Source organism: Mytilus edulis, chromosome 8 (genome assembly GCF_963676685.1).
Source record: "Mytilus edulis chromosome 8, xbMytEdul2.2, whole genome shotgun sequence".
Classification (NCBI taxonomy): Eukaryota; Metazoa; Mollusca; class Bivalvia; order Mytilida; family Mytilidae; genus Mytilus; species Mytilus edulis.
In genome coordinates this window covers 63,648,988-63,667,555 of record NC_092351.1, presented here as the reverse complement: position 1 = coordinate 63,667,555, position 18,568 = coordinate 63,648,988, and the positions used below count along the sequence as shown (strand labels likewise).

At 32.8% G+C, this 18,568-nt stretch overlaps 1 protein-coding gene across 2 annotated transcripts; it reads left to right on the top strand.

Annotated features, from left to right (window-relative positions):
* The first annotated feature begins 616 nt into the window (after nucleotides 1-616).
* LOC139486060 (heat shock 70 kDa protein 12A-like) lies at nucleotides 617-17,878 on the top strand. Of its 2 annotated transcripts, XM_071270751.1 has the most exons (9): nucleotides 617-850; nucleotides 5,126-5,173; nucleotides 5,785-5,940; nucleotides 10,514-10,576; nucleotides 11,007-11,045; nucleotides 11,551-11,859; nucleotides 14,014-14,250; nucleotides 15,176-15,335; nucleotides 16,568-17,878. In XM_071270751.1, exons 1-9 carry the CDS (start codon nucleotides 830-832, stop codon nucleotides 17,617-17,619), a joined length of 2,085 nt encoding a protein of 694 aa, XP_071126852.1. In that variant the 5' UTR covers nucleotides 617-829; the 3' UTR covers nucleotides 17,620-17,878. The 2 variants fall into 2 exon arrangements, with proteins under 2 accessions (XP_071126852.1, XP_071126853.1); XM_071270752.1 differs by lacking the exon at nucleotides 10,514-10,576 and having other exon boundaries at nucleotides 627-850.
* The last annotated feature ends 690 nt before the right edge of the window (nucleotides 17,879-18,568 follow it).

The following is an 18,568-nucleotide window of genomic DNA, read 5'->3' as shown; positions in this document are numbered from 1 at the left end:
TTGAATAAAATCTCTAATTTGGTATTAAAATTTGAAAGATCATGTATGTATCATAGGGAACATGTTTACTAGGTTTCATGTTGATTGGACGTGTACGCGTCAATTTCATCAAAAACTACCTTGACCAAAAAGTTTAACCTGAAGCGGAACAGACGGACGGACGAACGCACGAACTAGATTATTGCCCACTCATTTGAAGTTTGAAGTGGTATAATAGTGCCCCTTATACAGTGAGCGGAAATAAAACCAAACAAAATGTAGACTTTTTTATCAATAGGTAACACAGGCACTCTCGCAGGCACTCGTCCCAGAAAAAAAAATCTCTATAAAGGTATATAGGGGGGGCGTTCTGAGACGAGTGCCTGTGATAGATAAGTACAATATCAGAAATTTATTTTCGGAGAATAACTTAATTTTAAGCGATCAAAAACTGAATAAAAAAGGGGGAGGATATTTAAAAAAAAAAAAACTTATTTTTACCCTTGATTTAAGTTTGAGATTCATTTAAAAAGTTTTTATTATTTTTAAACTTTTGATATAACATGAAAGTATCCACTTTACAATTTAATGAATGAGGAAATGCGCACTATCAAATATCTCATGTATCTATAAATATATATTATTTTATAGTTGAAAAATCACGTGACGAAAAAGGAAGTAATATCTCATATCAACCAAATGATGTTTGTTGATTCATTTTTGATCTATTTTAAATATTACTTTATTATATCATCAAAAGTCTTTGAAAAGTCGGATTATTGATGACAATAGCCTACTACAGCATGTTCTGAACCTAAATGCTTTTTATTTAGGCGGAGATAGATACGTCATGGGTAATAAGCAAAGCACGGTAAGTAAACATAAGTGTCATGTTATTTTGTTGTTTAATTACCGAATGCACAATGTGTATAACCTATGACCTTTCTACAAAAAAAATATACTTACGTTTTGCATTTTTGTATGTCGATTTAAGTGTGTTTGATATGGTTTATTGAGTTTGTGGGACACTGCCCTATTTCCCTAAATACTTGCTAATGTTATCTAGAATGAGATCATTCCCCCATAGTTTAGAATTTGTTACATTTTGTACATTTATTGTTTATATTGTTTACAATTTGAACAGCATTGCTCTGTTCATTTGAAAAATTAATAGTTTACCAAAATTAACTGTAACCAGCTCATACTATGTTAAGATAGTTAGGATTGGTTGGGATTTAACCGGAAATAAAAAAAGGGGGACTCATTCGATACGTATCAATAAACAATTGTACTACCAGTTACAGTATAATCTATTCAATCTCAATCTGATCATAAAGAATTCTTTTCTTTGTTCGAATCCATATAGCATATTTTCAAATGATAAGCTCTTTGCAAATACTTTTTTACATGCACATTTGACCAGTGACCAATAGTAGAAGTCAATGCCCCTCTTTCACAGTCTTCGGCTTAAAAATAGCCTACCCTAAAGATTTTATTGTCATTTTTCATTAAGCACTGTTAAAGTCAGAATGTTGCTCCCATAGACTCAATGTAAAAATAAAACATAAAATAAAAAAAAATCCCTACCTATACCTACCCTAAGTTTTTTTCAGATGTTTTCAGATGTAACTGGAACCACACATACTTTTTTATTTGGCCTGACAGACTATAATAATAATGATAAAATTGAGAATGGAAATGGGGAATATGTCAAAGGGACAACAACCCGACCAAAGAGCAGAAAACAGCCGAAGGCCACTAATAGGTCTTCAACGCATCGAAAAAATCCCGCACCGGGAGGCGGTCCTCATCCTTTTTTCTTTTCTTTTTTTTATTGGTGTGTGATTTTGCATTTAGATATGACAATATGTTATTTTCGGTTCTTAGATAGATTGATTGAATTTTTCAATTATATTCCTGATGGTCAATTTACATATGCATGTGTAAGCCTTCTAAACAGATATTTCTTCTAGCTAATGATGAGATTGACTCCCTTTCTATAGAAAAAATAATACACTAGATATTTCTTCTAGCTAATGATGAGATTGACCCCCTTTCTAAAGAAAATATAATATACTAGAAAGTTTATGACCCTGACACTGAAACTCTATATTTTACCAAGGCATTATCTCAGTACTACATACCGTGAACACCGGTGTTCTCGTAGTAGCATGTTCGCCTCGATTTCGTAAAATTGTGGGTTCGAATCCCGGCCTTGTATAACCAAAGACTTTAAAATCCTCCGCTAGGCGCGTGGTATTATGGAGTAAGAACAAAGACTGATCGGACAGGAATGAGATTAAAGTGTTCGGGTAGACAAAATGTCTTCCTGCGGACCTTGTGAACAGGCCTGTTAAAAATGTATCTCAGCGTGTCGGTCTAGATTATAGCAGAGTTATTATGTTCATAAAATTTAATTATCATAGTCTCGTCCTGAATATGCATATTAATTTGCTTCTGGGCGTTAAATAGTAATCGTTCATCATCATCTCATTACCCCAAATATACACGAGGAAAAAGGAACCCATTCGGGGACGATAATGATTTACAACCATTGAAATTTTTGGAGATTTACTAGACGTTTTCAACAAGACTTAGTGAATAAAAGTTTTTTTCCCGATTTTCCGTGGCGAAAAAGTGGTATTGTACTTTTAACTGAAATTAACGGTATACGCATGAATAATCCAGTTCCCCTATTATGTTGTTTCTTTCCAATGTAGACAATGTCAAGATAAATACAAGAAGCCCTCAACAACTGTGTTTGCTTTCCACCACATATATCGTGTTTTGTCATGGAACATAGTATATATGAAATATCGTAATACACGAGTTACAGTGGTGGAATTTGTTTCTCTAATGATTTTTATCCTTCCTTTGTTTAAAAGAAGTCATCTTTATAATCTTTATAATTGTTTTTTTTATTATAAGTCTAATAAAGATCTCCGATCATTTCAAAGCCGAAGATATACATTATTTTAACTAAACTGTTTAACAAAATATATCATTTAACTTGTCAGAAGTCGTTCAGTTATTATCTTAAGGTCAAATACCTTATAGATTTGAACAAGTCCAATATGTCGTTGTATTTTTAAGTTTTATATATTATGATATGTAGTCTTTGTTTCAATTGGATGCTTATGCTTTTCTTTCAAAAAATCTGGTAGAGGTTTTGAACAAGATTATATATAATGGTGTGGATATGCGGTCCCTGATTTCTTTATTATTCGATTTTGTTAAACCGTTTGTTTATACGTTTTATCTATTTGTCTTATACTGCACGTTTTGACCATTATTCTCTAATCTGTAAACCCTATCCAAACCCTCTTAATATATGAGATGAGAGTTTAATGATACAATACTAATTCAAAATAAACAATATATAGGTATTTAATTCGTTTAGTCCCTGCATATATCACTGTAATCTCCTGGCTTTAATAACAAAATAATATTATTAATGTTCAGTATCTAATAAAACATTAAATATAACTTTTAAATAGTCTTATGCACATCCTTATACCTGTCCTTAAACATTCTTAATACTCAATATTGAAATACGTCTGCATTGCACACGACACATGATATCTAATACCTTTACAAAACACTTTTAAAGTTTATAAATGCGCATTTTATTTGTCAAAATTGCGTGGGTTTGTATTAAACATTGATTGATAAGAAGGGTCATTAACTAGGACTTTAAGTACACCTATTTCTGTCGATATCTTTAATTTTTGAATTCCACTGGATAAAACTATTTAAACTCGTTTGTTGTTGACACACACAGTGTCATTCTGATTGAAGTTTTACCGATTTCGACATTTCGACGAGCGCTAAATTCGTTTATACTGATAGACTGTATATTGAAAATTTTCTTCATGTAAATAGATCAGGGGCGGATCCAGCCATTTTAAAAAGGGGGTTCCTAACCCAGGACAAAAAAAAGGGAGGGGGTCCAACTACATGTCCCCATTCAAATGCATTGATCGTCTAAAAAAAGACGTGGTATTATATGAGTGTCAATGAGACATCTCTCCATTCAAAATCACAATTTATATAAAGTAAACCATTATAGATCAAAGTACGGTCTTCAACACGGAGCCTTGGCTCACACCGAACAGCTGCTAAAAAATTTCACAAAAAAACTAGTGTAAAACCATTCAAACGGGAATATTTTAATATGTTTAAAATAATATTTATTGTAATAGTTATGAAAAATAACTTGCCAGGAAAAAGACAAGTGTGTGTATTGGGTAGGGCAAGGAATCGTATCTTTTGTCTACTGTTCAGATGTATCGCTTGTTACGGGGATTTTTTTTTCCGCAGGTGCATGAATATGCTTATTTATTCAAAATCCCTTTCATATAGGAAAACCTACTAAAGTTTTAGCAATATGTTATATTCAATAAAAATGATAAAACTATAAACAATGTGAGTGTACTGTTTACCTTTTGTTCTTTCTAAACTGATAATTATATAAAAGAAAGTGGTATGTCATGCAGACAGAAATCCAACAACACCAAACATTAAAAAATATATCAAGAAGACCAGTAATCCTACGGGCTCAATATAAATTGCTGCTTTACAAATATGGATGCGGAGTTCTTCATCTCTCTCAAGCTCTCTATGACAAATCATGTTCGGTTTTGACATAAATTATTAAGCAGCTACTATCAAATACACATTAAATTTACCCCTAAAGTATGTATGATTGTTATTGTTATTATTTATTGTTATCATAATAATTGCTATCTTTTTTATTGTCTTATTATCATTACATCTTTTTCGTTATCAGTTTCCTTTAAATTTAATCTTCTTTTATGTTCCATGTTTCCTCTCTTCTTTTTTCTATTCTTTTTATATAACTAATGATTGAGTTTTTGGTTGTTTAACGTCCAGTGGCAAACATTTCATGCATGGTTAGGACGAGTACATAACATATGTCTTTCTCATCAATATCATTATACCCCTATATGGTCTTTTTGTGATAAGGTGGCGTAAAGTAAACACCAATCAATCAGTTAATATCCTTAGTTAAAACATGTTTATTTATAGTGGATTGGGAAACAAGTTTTGAAACTTATATTAATCCCTTTTCACTTTGCGGCATTAATATCCTTATACTATTATTTAGAAATCTTTTATATTTCAGACAAGTGCGGAACCGTCGAGGCCTAGTACAGCGCCACCAGCACCACGGGTAAAACTTAAACTTAAATATATAATTGGGTTGATAGCCATTAGTAGGCACCAGAAAACATTCGAGGCAACGGATATATATATTATTTACTGTATATATTATTAAACATTTTATGTATATAAACCGAAATACTAGTAGCTGACTATGTGCAATATGGGCTTTGATTAACGTTGAAGGCCGTACGATGACCTATAATGTCTGTGTCATTTAGTCTCTTGTGGAGTTTTCTCATTGGCAATCATACCACATCTTCTTTTTTATATATAAAAATTAAACATGTTAAAGGTTGTCATAAGAAATAGTGTGTGAGATTTTGTGATTGTCTAACCTAGCTGTAAAACTTGCGAATAAATTTGGCGTTCATCTGGCTGTGTTGAATATAATATATAAATATGCAGTCACATCTGATTGGATTGCCTTTAGAAAAAGAAAGCCCACGTGGTTAAAAACCACTACAACAACTTTTTGAGGGGTACACAAATGACCTTGTTGCAAACTAGTATAATATTTGAATAGCCTTAATCGTTTCTCAGTTTCATTAATGAGTGTGGTCCGTCAAAAGCTTCAAATATTCATATAGGTGACTGTTTCCATTTATTAATTTATTAAAGGGAAGTGACAAAAAACCTGCTGCCAAAACGCCAACCAAAACATCACAGGAAGATTCGAAAACAACCACCACCTCTAGACAACCAAGTGAAAAGACAAAAACACCTGACAAAACAACGTCTGCTGAACCTCCGAAAAGGCCTTCCAAAAAAACAGAGGTATAGTTTTGAGTTTTTATCTGTCGGGAACTTACTTACTCCAGCTTGGACAAGACAGAATATTTGAAAATTGGTACCTTTTTTTCTGAACACGCGACATTTCGGAGTAGAAGCAAAAACTAACTTTTATTTACTTTTTATTTTTTTTACAAAAACTAAAAATTATGTCGGCTAGGAGTCCGAAAAATACATTGGTCTAGTTACTTTTCATATTGTGGAGTCTTTCACCTTGTTAGCTTGCAGTTTAAAAAAATAATAATTGTCGTTCTTTGATCATTGACATGTATATCTCATTAAACTAAATCGTCAGAAACAGGGGTACAGTAGTCAACATTGTGTTATTATCTTAATCCCTGGAAAAAATAAAAAATATGTAAAACTGAGGCACAAAATGGCATAAAGACCAATTATATTAGCAAAATTGATTGGGAAAAAGTTGAACTTAGTCATTTTTTGGAATATTTACATACATTGTACATAAGAGGACTGGAGCGTTTCCAGATAACTCCTATAGTTTGAATACTAGGAAATTTTCACTTTGCTGGCTGTTTGACCATATATTGCAGGTGTGCATGTGGTAAGGGTTTTTAGATTTTTTTTATTAATATTTGCTCTTTTGTGAGATAGTTGAACTTTGTCATTTTTGCGGTACATGTAAGCGGTTAAATTTTATAGTTATTCTAGAATAACACTTTGCATCCGCGGGGGCATCAATTGTGTCTCCCAGACACAATAATATCTCAAAGAAAGTCCTTCATGTATTGACTTTGTTATAATATACATGATATAGTTACTTTAGAATTAGTGTGGGGCCTCACTTTTTCTAGTTTTTCATTTTATCTTTTAAAAAATGTTTAAAACTTTGCTCCGCTTACCAGTATGTATACAATGTATATTCCGCTTTCCAAATTAAAACACCCACTTTTTGGAATATTAAGAATCTGTCCCAGATTTCATCAGGCATCATTCAAAGAAATTGCTTGGGTAAACCTAGCTATATAGCAAGCATAACCTAACACTTGTACGATAATTTTTTATCAATCCACGTCCAAGTGCTGATGAATTTAAGTTAAATCCGATAAGTCACCCTCCAGGCAATCGATTCTTAAGTGGTTAACACATGTTCTTTTTTCGATTCATCTTTTAAGAATTTGTAGTTTTTATGCCACATTAAGTAACACTGTACATAGTAATGTGTCTTCATAAACCTCAAAATTGTTTTTTTATTACAACTTCTAAAAAAAATCGGGCCCGGATTGTATTTACCTAAAAAGTCCATTTTCATAAATATTATCTATGCTTTAGTTTCCAAATTCAAAATACTACATGTATCTTTTAAAATTGTATTAAAACAATATTCACATTAAACTAGCAATAACAAGAGTGTGTCCATAGTACACGGATGCCCCACTCGCACTATAATTTTCCATGTTTAGTGGACCGTTAAATTGGGGTCAAAACTTTAATTTGGAATTAAAATTAGAAAGATCATATCATAGGGAACATGTGTACTAAGTTTCAAGTAGTTGTGACTTTAACTTCATCAAAAACTACCTTGACCAAAAACTTTAACCTGAACTTCGCACTTTCATTTTCTATGTTCAGTTGACCATGAAATTGGGGTCAAAACTATAATTTGGCATTAAAATTAGAAAGATCATATCATGTGGAACATGTGTACTAAGTTTCAAGTGGATTGGACTTCAACCATCAAAAACTACCTTGACTAAAAACTTTAACCTGAAGTCAGACGAACGAACGAACGGACGAATGAACGGAGGCACAGACCAGAAAACATAGTGCCCCTCTACTATCGTAGATGGGGCATAAAAAGTTAACAAGGTTGTCCACAGAGAGCTAGCTCATTTATATGATTATCGAGAAAAAAGTGCATAAATATTGCAAAAAAAACCAGTGAAGCCATGATCAATGAAAAATTTCATGAAAACTCTGTATTAGGCTACATATTTTTATTTAACTGAAATAGTATGATGAAACAAATCAATACTATCACCCTGGTCTAGGGATATATTAGTTGACAATTTTACAACTTGAAAATATTTGATAATTCGGTTGAATATCCTTCACTATGGATGTATCAGCCTTTGCATGATTCTTTACTGGACTGCTACTTAATACACAATAATTAAAATAGATCATGAGGAAGTACAAATTTTAGCATGTATGTTGTCAAAAGGGCGAGCACACCCTTAACCCCTCCGCCCCCGAATCCGCCACAGGATAAAGAAGAGTGGAGGGGTAAAAGTATTTTAAGCAAACGTTTTTGTCTGATTAAGGTTAAACTATTACGGATAAATGGGTCTCATCCACTGAAATCTTCACACTTCTATCATTTTACAGTGACTGGTTTTACTCTCAGACAAATAACTGCGGCATTATAAATTGTATGTAGAGTTTTCTCTCTTGAAGTGTTTATTGCGCTTATATTTTGTTATACAAGTTCCAAAATATTTATGTGTACTTTCAAAACTATTCACATATGGGCTGAATATTTTTTCAACTAACTGATATTTATGTTCCGAAAGTGAACGCCCAGTCAGTTTCACACTGAATCACAAGTCAGGACAATTTAAAATAGTTGTTCAACCAGTACAAAAAAAAACCAACTACATTTGTAAAAAATTCGATTCCAAATTATTGTTTCGTCATTTTAAAATTAAATAAGCACATACATTACAAAACGTTCTCTGTTGGAGTATAAACCATTACTTATTAATATCCTTATCCCGATTTTCTCGAACCGGGCTGAAGTACGTTCACTATTCACTATTCACTTTTCACTATTCAAAATTCATGAATAGTGAACTGTGTTTTTTTGCACTATTCACTATTCAAGTTTATGAAATTGAATAAATTTAGTATCAACTTGTATATGTAAAAATGTGAGAAAAAAACCAGATATGCTATGCTTGCCAATGAGACAACTCTCTACAAGAGACCAAATGACCGGCACAGACATTTAAAACAGCTACTCACCGTACGGCCTTCAACAATGCACAAAGTCCCTACCGCACAGTCAGCTTTGAAGGCCCCGAAATGACAATGTAAAACAATTCAAACGAGAAAGCTAACGGCATTATTATTTTATCAGGGTTGAATTCGTAACCTTTTAGAATAAGTTTATTTAAAAGATCGTTAAGTTGATTTGTTAAGTGTAATGTCTGTAATGAATTGCTATAGGAATTCGATTAGAAAACGAGGTCTGTGTTATATATAGTATTAAGGTATAAACAGATAGGATATTTGTTATGCCTATCCCTTTTATCTAGAATTATTTAATTTTACGTAAAATTGAACTTGATCATGCATCTCAAATCCACTTATGCATATCTAGGAGCTTATGGTACAATTGTCGCACATATTGTCACAATTATTACATATATTTCAATGGGTGTGCGGGGTCCACTTTTATTAATCAAGCATTAAAATACGCATTCGTTACGGGCTTGGGATGTCCACATAAAATGAAATCAACCGTTTAAACGGTACTCGATGTGTCAGGGGAGGGAAAAAGAGTAATCATGTCTCAAATTGCCAATTTTAAATTTCAAAATCTCATTTTCCAATATTAAAATTTCTCACATACTTATACATTTATATATAAAGACTTTAAGTAAAATATGAAAAGTCTAATAGGACTAAAGGAGGTAATATACCCAAGGACTGAAAGTTTCGTATAAAAAACTAGGGGTGTTTCCTCGATAAAATCTAATAAGGATATCTGTATTATGGAGCGCCCGAATACCGAAAACGGCCAACACGTTATGATCGAATTTTGAACCCTTGAATCCCCTAATTACAGGTATATCCTATATATCCTAAGAAAGGTAATAGAAGGGGGAACATGTGGACTCTATGGCTAAAATGGTCGTATTTTCACCTTAAAATTTACTCTGTGTACAGTCAAACCTGTGCATCTGGAAAAGTTTTAAAGCATAGCATGCCCTAGATAAATAGAATTCAATTGCTTTGTATGATTTAGACAATTCTTAACTTAACTGGATTTTGCCGTGCACTTTTTTATGTGTTTTAAGATGATAAAATTAACAAACAGTTGAGTTTACCTTGATATGGTCCACTCAGTTACACAGTTTAAATCACCAATTATTGTCAGGAATCTATTGTCCATCTAATATCCATGTCAATTAAAAACACTCGCGTCAATTATTACCTGAGGGGAAGTTCTCAAACCTGTTTCCCAACTTAGTTTATTTTGGCACCTTCTGGAGGAATGAAAAATAAGTGGACTGCAAAATCCTGGTAAGTTTTTATTTTTCTTACACATAAAACATCTTTCAAATTTATTTATCTAGGGCATGCTATGCCCTAGATTTTTACTGATGTGCAGGTTATTTATTCTGTACTCAGAGTAAATTTTGAGGTGAAAATATGGCCATTTTTGCCAAAGGGTCCATGTGAACCTTAACGAAACGCTTTTTATAACTCTGTAATTTGAAGGAAGCAATAAAACGGTTGTCTATTATACGCTATGTATGACGGATCAATTGACATTAAATTCCACCATTCATAGTGTTTTGATTTTGAATTTCAGTCACCTCCACTACGCAGTCGCAGTGCAGACTTGTCAAAGAGAAACCGAACATCAGCTTCCGAGGTAATCGAAATTATATGTGAATTTTTTTCATGAACTAAAGAAAGACCTTTTGGGAGGTATATTTTGTTTGTTTTGTTTGCATTTGAGTTTTTGTGGGATTTGTTTCCACCATTCATGACTTTTTGAAGTGGAAGCTGTTTTGGTGAAAAATATAAATATAAAGACACAATATGTTTTTTTTTACTGTTTTCTTCGATTTCTGATTTGATGATTTTTGAGATGTATGCTTGATAACAGTTAACGACAGTGACAAAAATGTGCAACATGAAAATTACAAATGGATGTTATTTCTTTTGGAGCATTCGGTAATGAAATATTGCATATCAGTACACCAATGTAAATATTAATACTTTTAACTGGTCTTCCCCCTGAGTAGGAATGATTACAAAGAAATTTAATATTGATTTGTATTTTATATTTTTCCTTTCAGGCGAAACAAGATGGTGCCAATATTGTCAAAGACATTGAGGTAGGTCAGGAAAATGAATGTAAGGATAGGTTTATTACTTCCTGTTGCAAATAGTACATGTACATGTATATATCAGGAAGGGAATGTTTACTTATATGAACTCTGCTTTGTGCGTGCTTGATAGATTGAGCCGGATTTAGCTAGTTCCAAAGATAACAATTCAAAGAAACACTTTCTATTTAGTGGGCATAGTGTTATATCTCCTATTCAACTAGTCTTTGCTCCTTATAAATAACTTTACGAGCATACACGCCTGTATACATATATAGACACTTAAACTTCAGGCCAACAATGTCTTAAAGTACAACTTCCATAATGTTTTCTAATTATGGTAATTGGATACTAAAATAAAAAAGAATCTTTTTTCATTTTAAACATGAGGGAATTTTGCAGACGATTTGAGTCTTTTACTGTGCAAGAAATTCCTATTTACATCGTGAAATACTTGATTTTTAACTTTTCGTCTATCACAATAAATGGTTGAAGCATATTTTTAATTTTTCAGAACAAAAAGAAAAACAAACTTCTAGTCGCTGCAATTGACTTTGGGACAACATATTCAGGATATGCCTGCTTAACTAAGGACGATTTTGAAAATGATAAAGGTGACAACTCTAAAATACATTGTCCGCACTGGGAACGAGAAGCAGGCTTAAGTTACAAGGCACCTACGTCCGTTTTATTTCGTCCAAATAAAACCTTCCATAGTTTCGGATTTGAGGCGGAGAAATATTACCACGAAAATTCTGATAATATTGACTTCAAAGAATGGTACTTCTATAAACACTTTAAAATGAAACTCTACACAGATAAGGTAAGCTTACTGTAGTCTTAGTTTCTTTTGTTACCTATTCTGACATCGGACTCGAGACTTCTTATAAACTAAGTTTTACTACATGCGTATTGTCGTGTGGTTGTTTATACTACATTGGCTAGAGGTATAGGGGAGGACTGATATCTCACAAAATATGTTTTACCTCACTGTATTTTTTTCGCCTATCCGAAGTCAGGAGCCTTTGTTAGTCTTAAATGTCTATTATTTTTAGTTAATTTATATGTTTTGGAGTTTATTATGAGGTCCATTATCACTGAAATAGTACACATTTTTATTTAGGGGGCAACTGAGGCCCACCTCCGTGTTCGGGATTTTCTCACTGCCTTGAATATATAATATTCATTGGTGGCTTTCAGCTGTTATCTGCTCTTTGATCGAGTTGTTGTCTCTTTGGCATATTCCTTGTTTCCAATCTCAATTTTATTTATATAAGATCTATTCTACTAAATTAACGAGATCCAATTTGTTAGCCGGCATGATATCAAAACAACGAATCATTGATTGATTGTTGGTTGCTTTACGCCGGATTAGCACAAAAAGGTTATATCGCGGCGAGAGCTAATTCGAATATTTTTACAATTTAAAGCATATTTTTAAAATAAGACAAAAAGTCCTTCAATATACTAAAATTCTAGACTAAAGCAAATTGATTATTTACAAATAAAAATCAACAGTAAGATAACGTGATAAAAATTAAAAACGACTTAAATATAATAACATTTTTATATTCTATAATAAATTCCAATTTCTTTTAAAAATGCAACAATATTTGTAATTGGAACATTATTAAATAAATCATACATATCATTGACATTGAAATGCTTCTTACGAATATCAGCAAAGTCAATACAATTAATTAAAACATGCTTAATAGTATACTTGCAGTTGCAAAGTACACATTGTGGTTCATCTTCATTTTTTAAAAGATACTCGTGTGTTATTCTAGTATAACCAATACGACATCTAGAAATAACACACTGATCTTTTCTGCACATAAAATTATTAAAAGGTTTGCCTAAATTAGGTTTAATTTCATGTAATTTATTATTATCTTTTTTACTCCATTCATTTTTCAATATATTAAAAACATATTCTCTAATATGATTTAAAATCAGTATATGGTATATCACAGTTAGATAAAGGGTCACCCAGGGCATTCTTTGCCTCAAGGTCTACAGCTGTGTTTCCAAGGATTCCAACATGACTCGGAACTCATAGAAACATTATTTCTTTCAGAAGAATTTTTAAATTGCTCATTACATATAAAATTTTGTGAATTGTTGGGTTTTTAATTTTAGTTTTTTGTATAGCTTTTAAGCATGAATCAGAACATATAATAAATTTGGATTTATCTGAAGAAGCAATAAATTTCAAAGCCAAAATTAAAAACAACGAATCAAAGAAAATTTGAATTCATATATAACTAATATAAGATAATAATATTGTTTAAAATTACACGGTCACAATTCCAGCCTTTTTTGATTTTCAACATACAAAATATAATCAATAATTAACTAGATCCGGGTCAAATCCGATACCAATACCAATAGTATATGTCACATGCAGTTTCCGGTTGTACTCTCTGTAAATCCCTCCTCTATCAGGAGAACTTGACACGCTTTCAGTAGTTTTTTTTTATATCTATAGTACACAAGTCTGTTTTCTTCCACCTCAATATCACTATTAGGGACCCTTAGCCTGTTCCTGGACGACGAAGGTAATTGTACACAGGAAATATTTAGCAATAAAACGTTTATATGTCTTAAAAAAATAATATCACTATTAATTTTGATTAGTAAAAACAATAACTAAGTTTGTAGTAAGTTTATTGTAGTAAGCAAACCAGAACAGGACCAATCAGAAAGATTTTGAAAGCAGTGAAAGATGTGCACCTTACAATCAGCATCATTGTTTGCTCCAATAAAAAAAGTTAAAAAAAGTTAATAAAATGCAAAAATTGAAAAGCATTGAGAACCGAACATTCCGAAAATTGTTGGATAATATATCTAAGGTTATTTATTCCTGGAGTAGAAAATCATTAGTATTTTGAAAACTGCATTTCTTAATTCAATTTTTTGTTCGATTATAGTTTCAGTTTATATAACATTAACATTTATTTTTGAATTATACAAGGATGAGTTAACGCAAGATACGATCATAGAAGACAGCAGGGAAGCTGGAAACAGAATGAAAGCTGTGGATGTATTTGCCGCCGTCATTAAATACTTTAAGGACCATTTACTAAAGCACTTCAAAGACAGACATGACGACAAGGAGTATTTAAACAACAATGATATTCATTGGGTGATTACGGTACCGGCTATCTGGGATTTAAAGGCAAAGCAGTTTATGAAAGACGCAGCATTAAAGGTAATGGTTTCACGCATGTGTTTCTGAAATTAACCATAAAAATATGAAATGCAACATTTATGCATGTTATGATGTTACTAGCTGCAACAATAAAGTGTACATCTAAATAAAAGAAAAATCTTGTGTTTCATGATCCTAGCTAAACAAATATTATTATAAGTACTAAATGCTTCTTTTAGTAATTGTTATGCGCTTCATACAAAATGTATTTCAGTCAACGCTTTTACATCCAAATAAATTTACAAAAAAAAAGCATTCAATTCTTAAAAGAAATTAGGCGATATATACTTAAGTATTTTGAAGACTTTCAAACTCATTAGTTGAAAATAAACTGACAACACCAAAGAACAGTATACACAAATGCAACAAAACGTAGAAAACTAAAGACTGAACCACACGAATATCACCAAAAACCGGGGATGATCCGAAGTACTAAATACTTCTTTTAGTAATTGTTATGCTCTTCATACAAAATGTATTTCAGTCAACGCTTTTACATCCAAGTAAATTTACAAAAAAGAAGCATTCAATTCTTAAAAGAAATTAGGCGAGATATACTTGAGTATTTTAAAGACTTTCAAACTCATTACTGACAACACCAAAGAACAGTATACACAACAAAACGCAGAAAACTAAAGACTTAACCACACGAATCCCACCAAAAACCGGGGATGATCCGAGGTGCCCCGGAAGGGTAAGCAGATCAGGCTTCACATGTGACCACTGTCAACTTATCAAGCCTAAAGGTCGCTTATATTCAAAAATAAAAAAAAGAAGCTACAAAAGATCCACCAACACCACAGTTTCTCATATGACAACACAGTTTCTCATATGACAAAATAAAACAAATAAAAAATCAACATTAAGATATAAGAAAGATGATTCTATACTTTCCAGCAACTTTGAATTTATCTTTTAATTATAGGCAGGAATATCTGGTGATCAGCTGACTTTAGCTTTGGAACCTGAGGCAGCATCGTTGTATTGTCGAAAAGTTCCTGTTTCAGTGGAGACAACAAAGGATGGTGGAAAGGCTATTGCAGCAATGCAGAATGGATCACAGTACATCGTTTTCGACCAAGGAGGTAAAGCCGCCAAATCAGTATATAAGAGCCCTTAATTTAAAAACCTTATGGGTTGATTGGGGTATTAAATAGAAGAACGGCCATGCCTTGGTCTTCTTCCGACCGCCAGTAAAATCTTTCCCGAAGTCTGTCATCCATTTTGCAGTACGGGATGTATAGATTCGCAGTCCCGTCCGGTCAGATTGGAGACGTAAATTCCGATGCCTCTTGTAGAGAGAGTGTCATGCTCCCTTCACGCTAAGTAACAAAGAACAACTCTTTAAAAGGTCTGTAGGTGGCGTGATGAAACTTCAAGGCTAAATTTCTGTCACTTTAATTCTAAAATATCTTCATATTCCAGTGCCATTTCAGATTTTCCGCTAATCATCCTGCTGTCGATGCGCTATTGCGGGATCTACCTGTACTTATTGTATTTATTGTTGGGATGTCAAAAGATCTGAGATTTAATACTCGAGTACTAGGTCATGATACTCGCGAGTACTCGAGTATATATCATAAAAGTATGGTGATAAGTATTGATTTTTGTTGGGATGCAGTATTATTGTTATAACTTTTCATAAACTAAATAATAATAAGATGACACTGTTTGGCATATTAACGAAAGACATACGTAATCTGCAGAACTCAAAATGTTCGCATGACTACTACATATAAAGTCTTTTTCTAAGTTTTGTTACAAGTCCTGCTCATGAAAACATCCTTGGAAGGAACAGGCGTTGCTAATACTGCTTAATAAAATTGAGAACGGAAAAGTTGAATGCGTCAAAGAGACAACAACCTAACCATAGATAAGAAAACCTAAGCTAAACACGTTTTGCGATTATAGATAATTCTTACGGCTGATTTCAGTGGAGGCATTTTTAACGTACTGAATTTAAATGAATGACGTAAGATTTGAGGTGAACTGTATTTGCGTTGATTTACGAATTGGATATGTCAATGGGAACAAAACTAATGGGAAATACCTTAAGATTTTTAAAAGACAAACGAGATCGTATCCGAGTACTAAAATTGTACTCGAGAACTGGACGTTCCGAGGGCGTACTCGAGTACTCGTTACGATCCCTAATTTATTGTTTAGGTATTTCATCCAGAACATGCATGTATTGTAAGCACAATAAATAGCTTTCCCTTAATGACCACAGCTAATAATTGTCTTCTAAAAAGATACTTGCTGGTAGATATATATACCGGTATGTGGTCTCTTAACTAAAACTAATTGCTTTTTGTAGGTGGTACTACAGATATAACAGTACATGAAGTAACTGGTCAGAATACACTGAAGGAAATTCACCAGGCTTGCGGAGGTCATTATGGTGGTACTACAGTCAATGCCGAATTCTACAAATTTTTGACGACCCTATTAAGTGGACCGGTAATAAAAGAGATTCGCGATAAGCATCCCTCCGAATATTTCGATTTTATGACAGCTTTCGAACACAAGAAGACATCATTCTCCGTTGATGAGAAATCCATGATAACTCTCAGGATTCCTGTTGTCTGGATGGAAGTGTTTAAAGACAACACAGATGAAACTTTAGAGGAAGCTATCTTGGATTCGGCCTACAATGGCAAAGTCACAATGCAGAAAGATAAACTAAGAATGAAATATGAACTTTTCCGCAAGTTTTTCGACTATTCAATTAACAATGTACTGAGAGTATTCGAAGACCTGTTTAAAAAACCAACAATAGCAAATATAAGAACAGTGTTGGCTGTTGGTGGTTATTCCGAATCACCTGTTCTTATAAACGCCATAAAAGAGAAGTTTCCAAAGCTTACAATTATAGTTCCGAAAGACCCAGGTCTCGCCGTGTTGAAAGGGGCAGTTTTGTATGGGTTCGAACCGCAGGCAATTACGGAAAGGGTATCACAATATACATACGGTGTAGCCATGCAGAAACCGTATGATCCGGATCTTTACGACGAAAGCAAAATTTCAACTATACGTGGACATGATGGTAAACGCATGGTTGATGACGTTTTTGATAAACATATCGAAATTGGAAAGGTTTGTAAAATTGGAGAATTTGAACAGGAGCACGATTACTACCCATTGGTTAATGAACATATTTATGCTTATTTTGAATTTTATGCAAGCGAACTGAAATCGCCAAAATATACGACAGATCCAAAATGCCAAATGATAGGAACTTTTTCCGTGAAAATTTCAAAAGCTGGTAAAATTTTTCTGAAGCTAAACGCCAGTGGTACAGAAATATTAGGAATAGTCCGCGAGGAAGAGACGGGAAAGGAAAGTCGTGCTTACTTTAGTTTGATGTAGTGAGATAAATTCACAATGACAAATATAATTCTTAAAGTCCCGAGACTTGTCTTTGACTTACCTCTGTTTTGTGCGACTCCATGAAGTTTCCGCGATAAGTACTTACAGACCGTGAGTTTTTACTAAAAATAACAAAATGGAGTAGAAATTCAAAATTGGAAACAAAAACGAATTCTGATCTTTAATTGACAAACTATCATGACTATGTTAATGTTCTTTAATGTAAAATAAAATAAATAAAAAAATTAAGATTTACAAAGTTTTGGTGTTTCAGCAAACATTTATCGAATACACTAGTCAAGCGAATACTCCATGTCCTGCAAATATTCTGCCTCAATGCAAAGTTAAAATACATTTTAATCCTAGTTGCTTTATCCTTGGTTAAATTGTCTTGAAGAAAATCTCATTATTTTTTAACGCGAAATTAATCTACAAGTAATGCAAGCATTTTGTTGTATGAGACAGAAATGACATAAATCACCATTCAGCCGTTAATTTATACATGTCATAAAGTTATACAATACAAGAATATCCTGCTCGGTTCATACATGTCATAATCGAAAACACCTTTTATTTTTGGTTTTCTCTTTGCTGTCCATGCCATAGCAATACACCTTATCACTATTTGTCCGCCATTACTGGACATCACATATGTTGCCGTAAAATTTTGACGTGATAATACAAAATATCTGAAGCAACAATGGAAAAGTGATTGTTGTATGACGTCAATAGTTCAAGCGGGACAGATTCTCCAAATAACGATATAAAGTGTATATTTTATTTTGAATTTTTAAAAAGGGTGAAAGCTTAACCCCCAAATAATGATAAATTTCAGGATAGAAACAATGTACTATTTGTACTTCCTTGTCTGAAAAAAGTAACTTATTTTGCAGATTTCTTTAAAAATAATAGGCATTATATGTATGACAATATATTTTCTTATCAACGC

Bases quoted from the DNA above. Each gene is read 5' to 3' on its own strand.
- LOC139486060 (XM_071270751.1), top strand. From the start codon at position 830: ATGGGTAATAAGCAAAGCACG. The intron at 851-5,125 runs GTAAGTAAACAT...TTTATATTTCAG, and splicing joins TGGGTAATAAGCAAAGCACG to ACAAGTGCGGAACCGTCGAG. The intron at 5,174-5,784 runs GTAAAACTTAAA...AATTTATTAAAG, and splicing joins CAGCGCCACCAGCACCACGG to GGAAGTGACAAAAAACCTGC.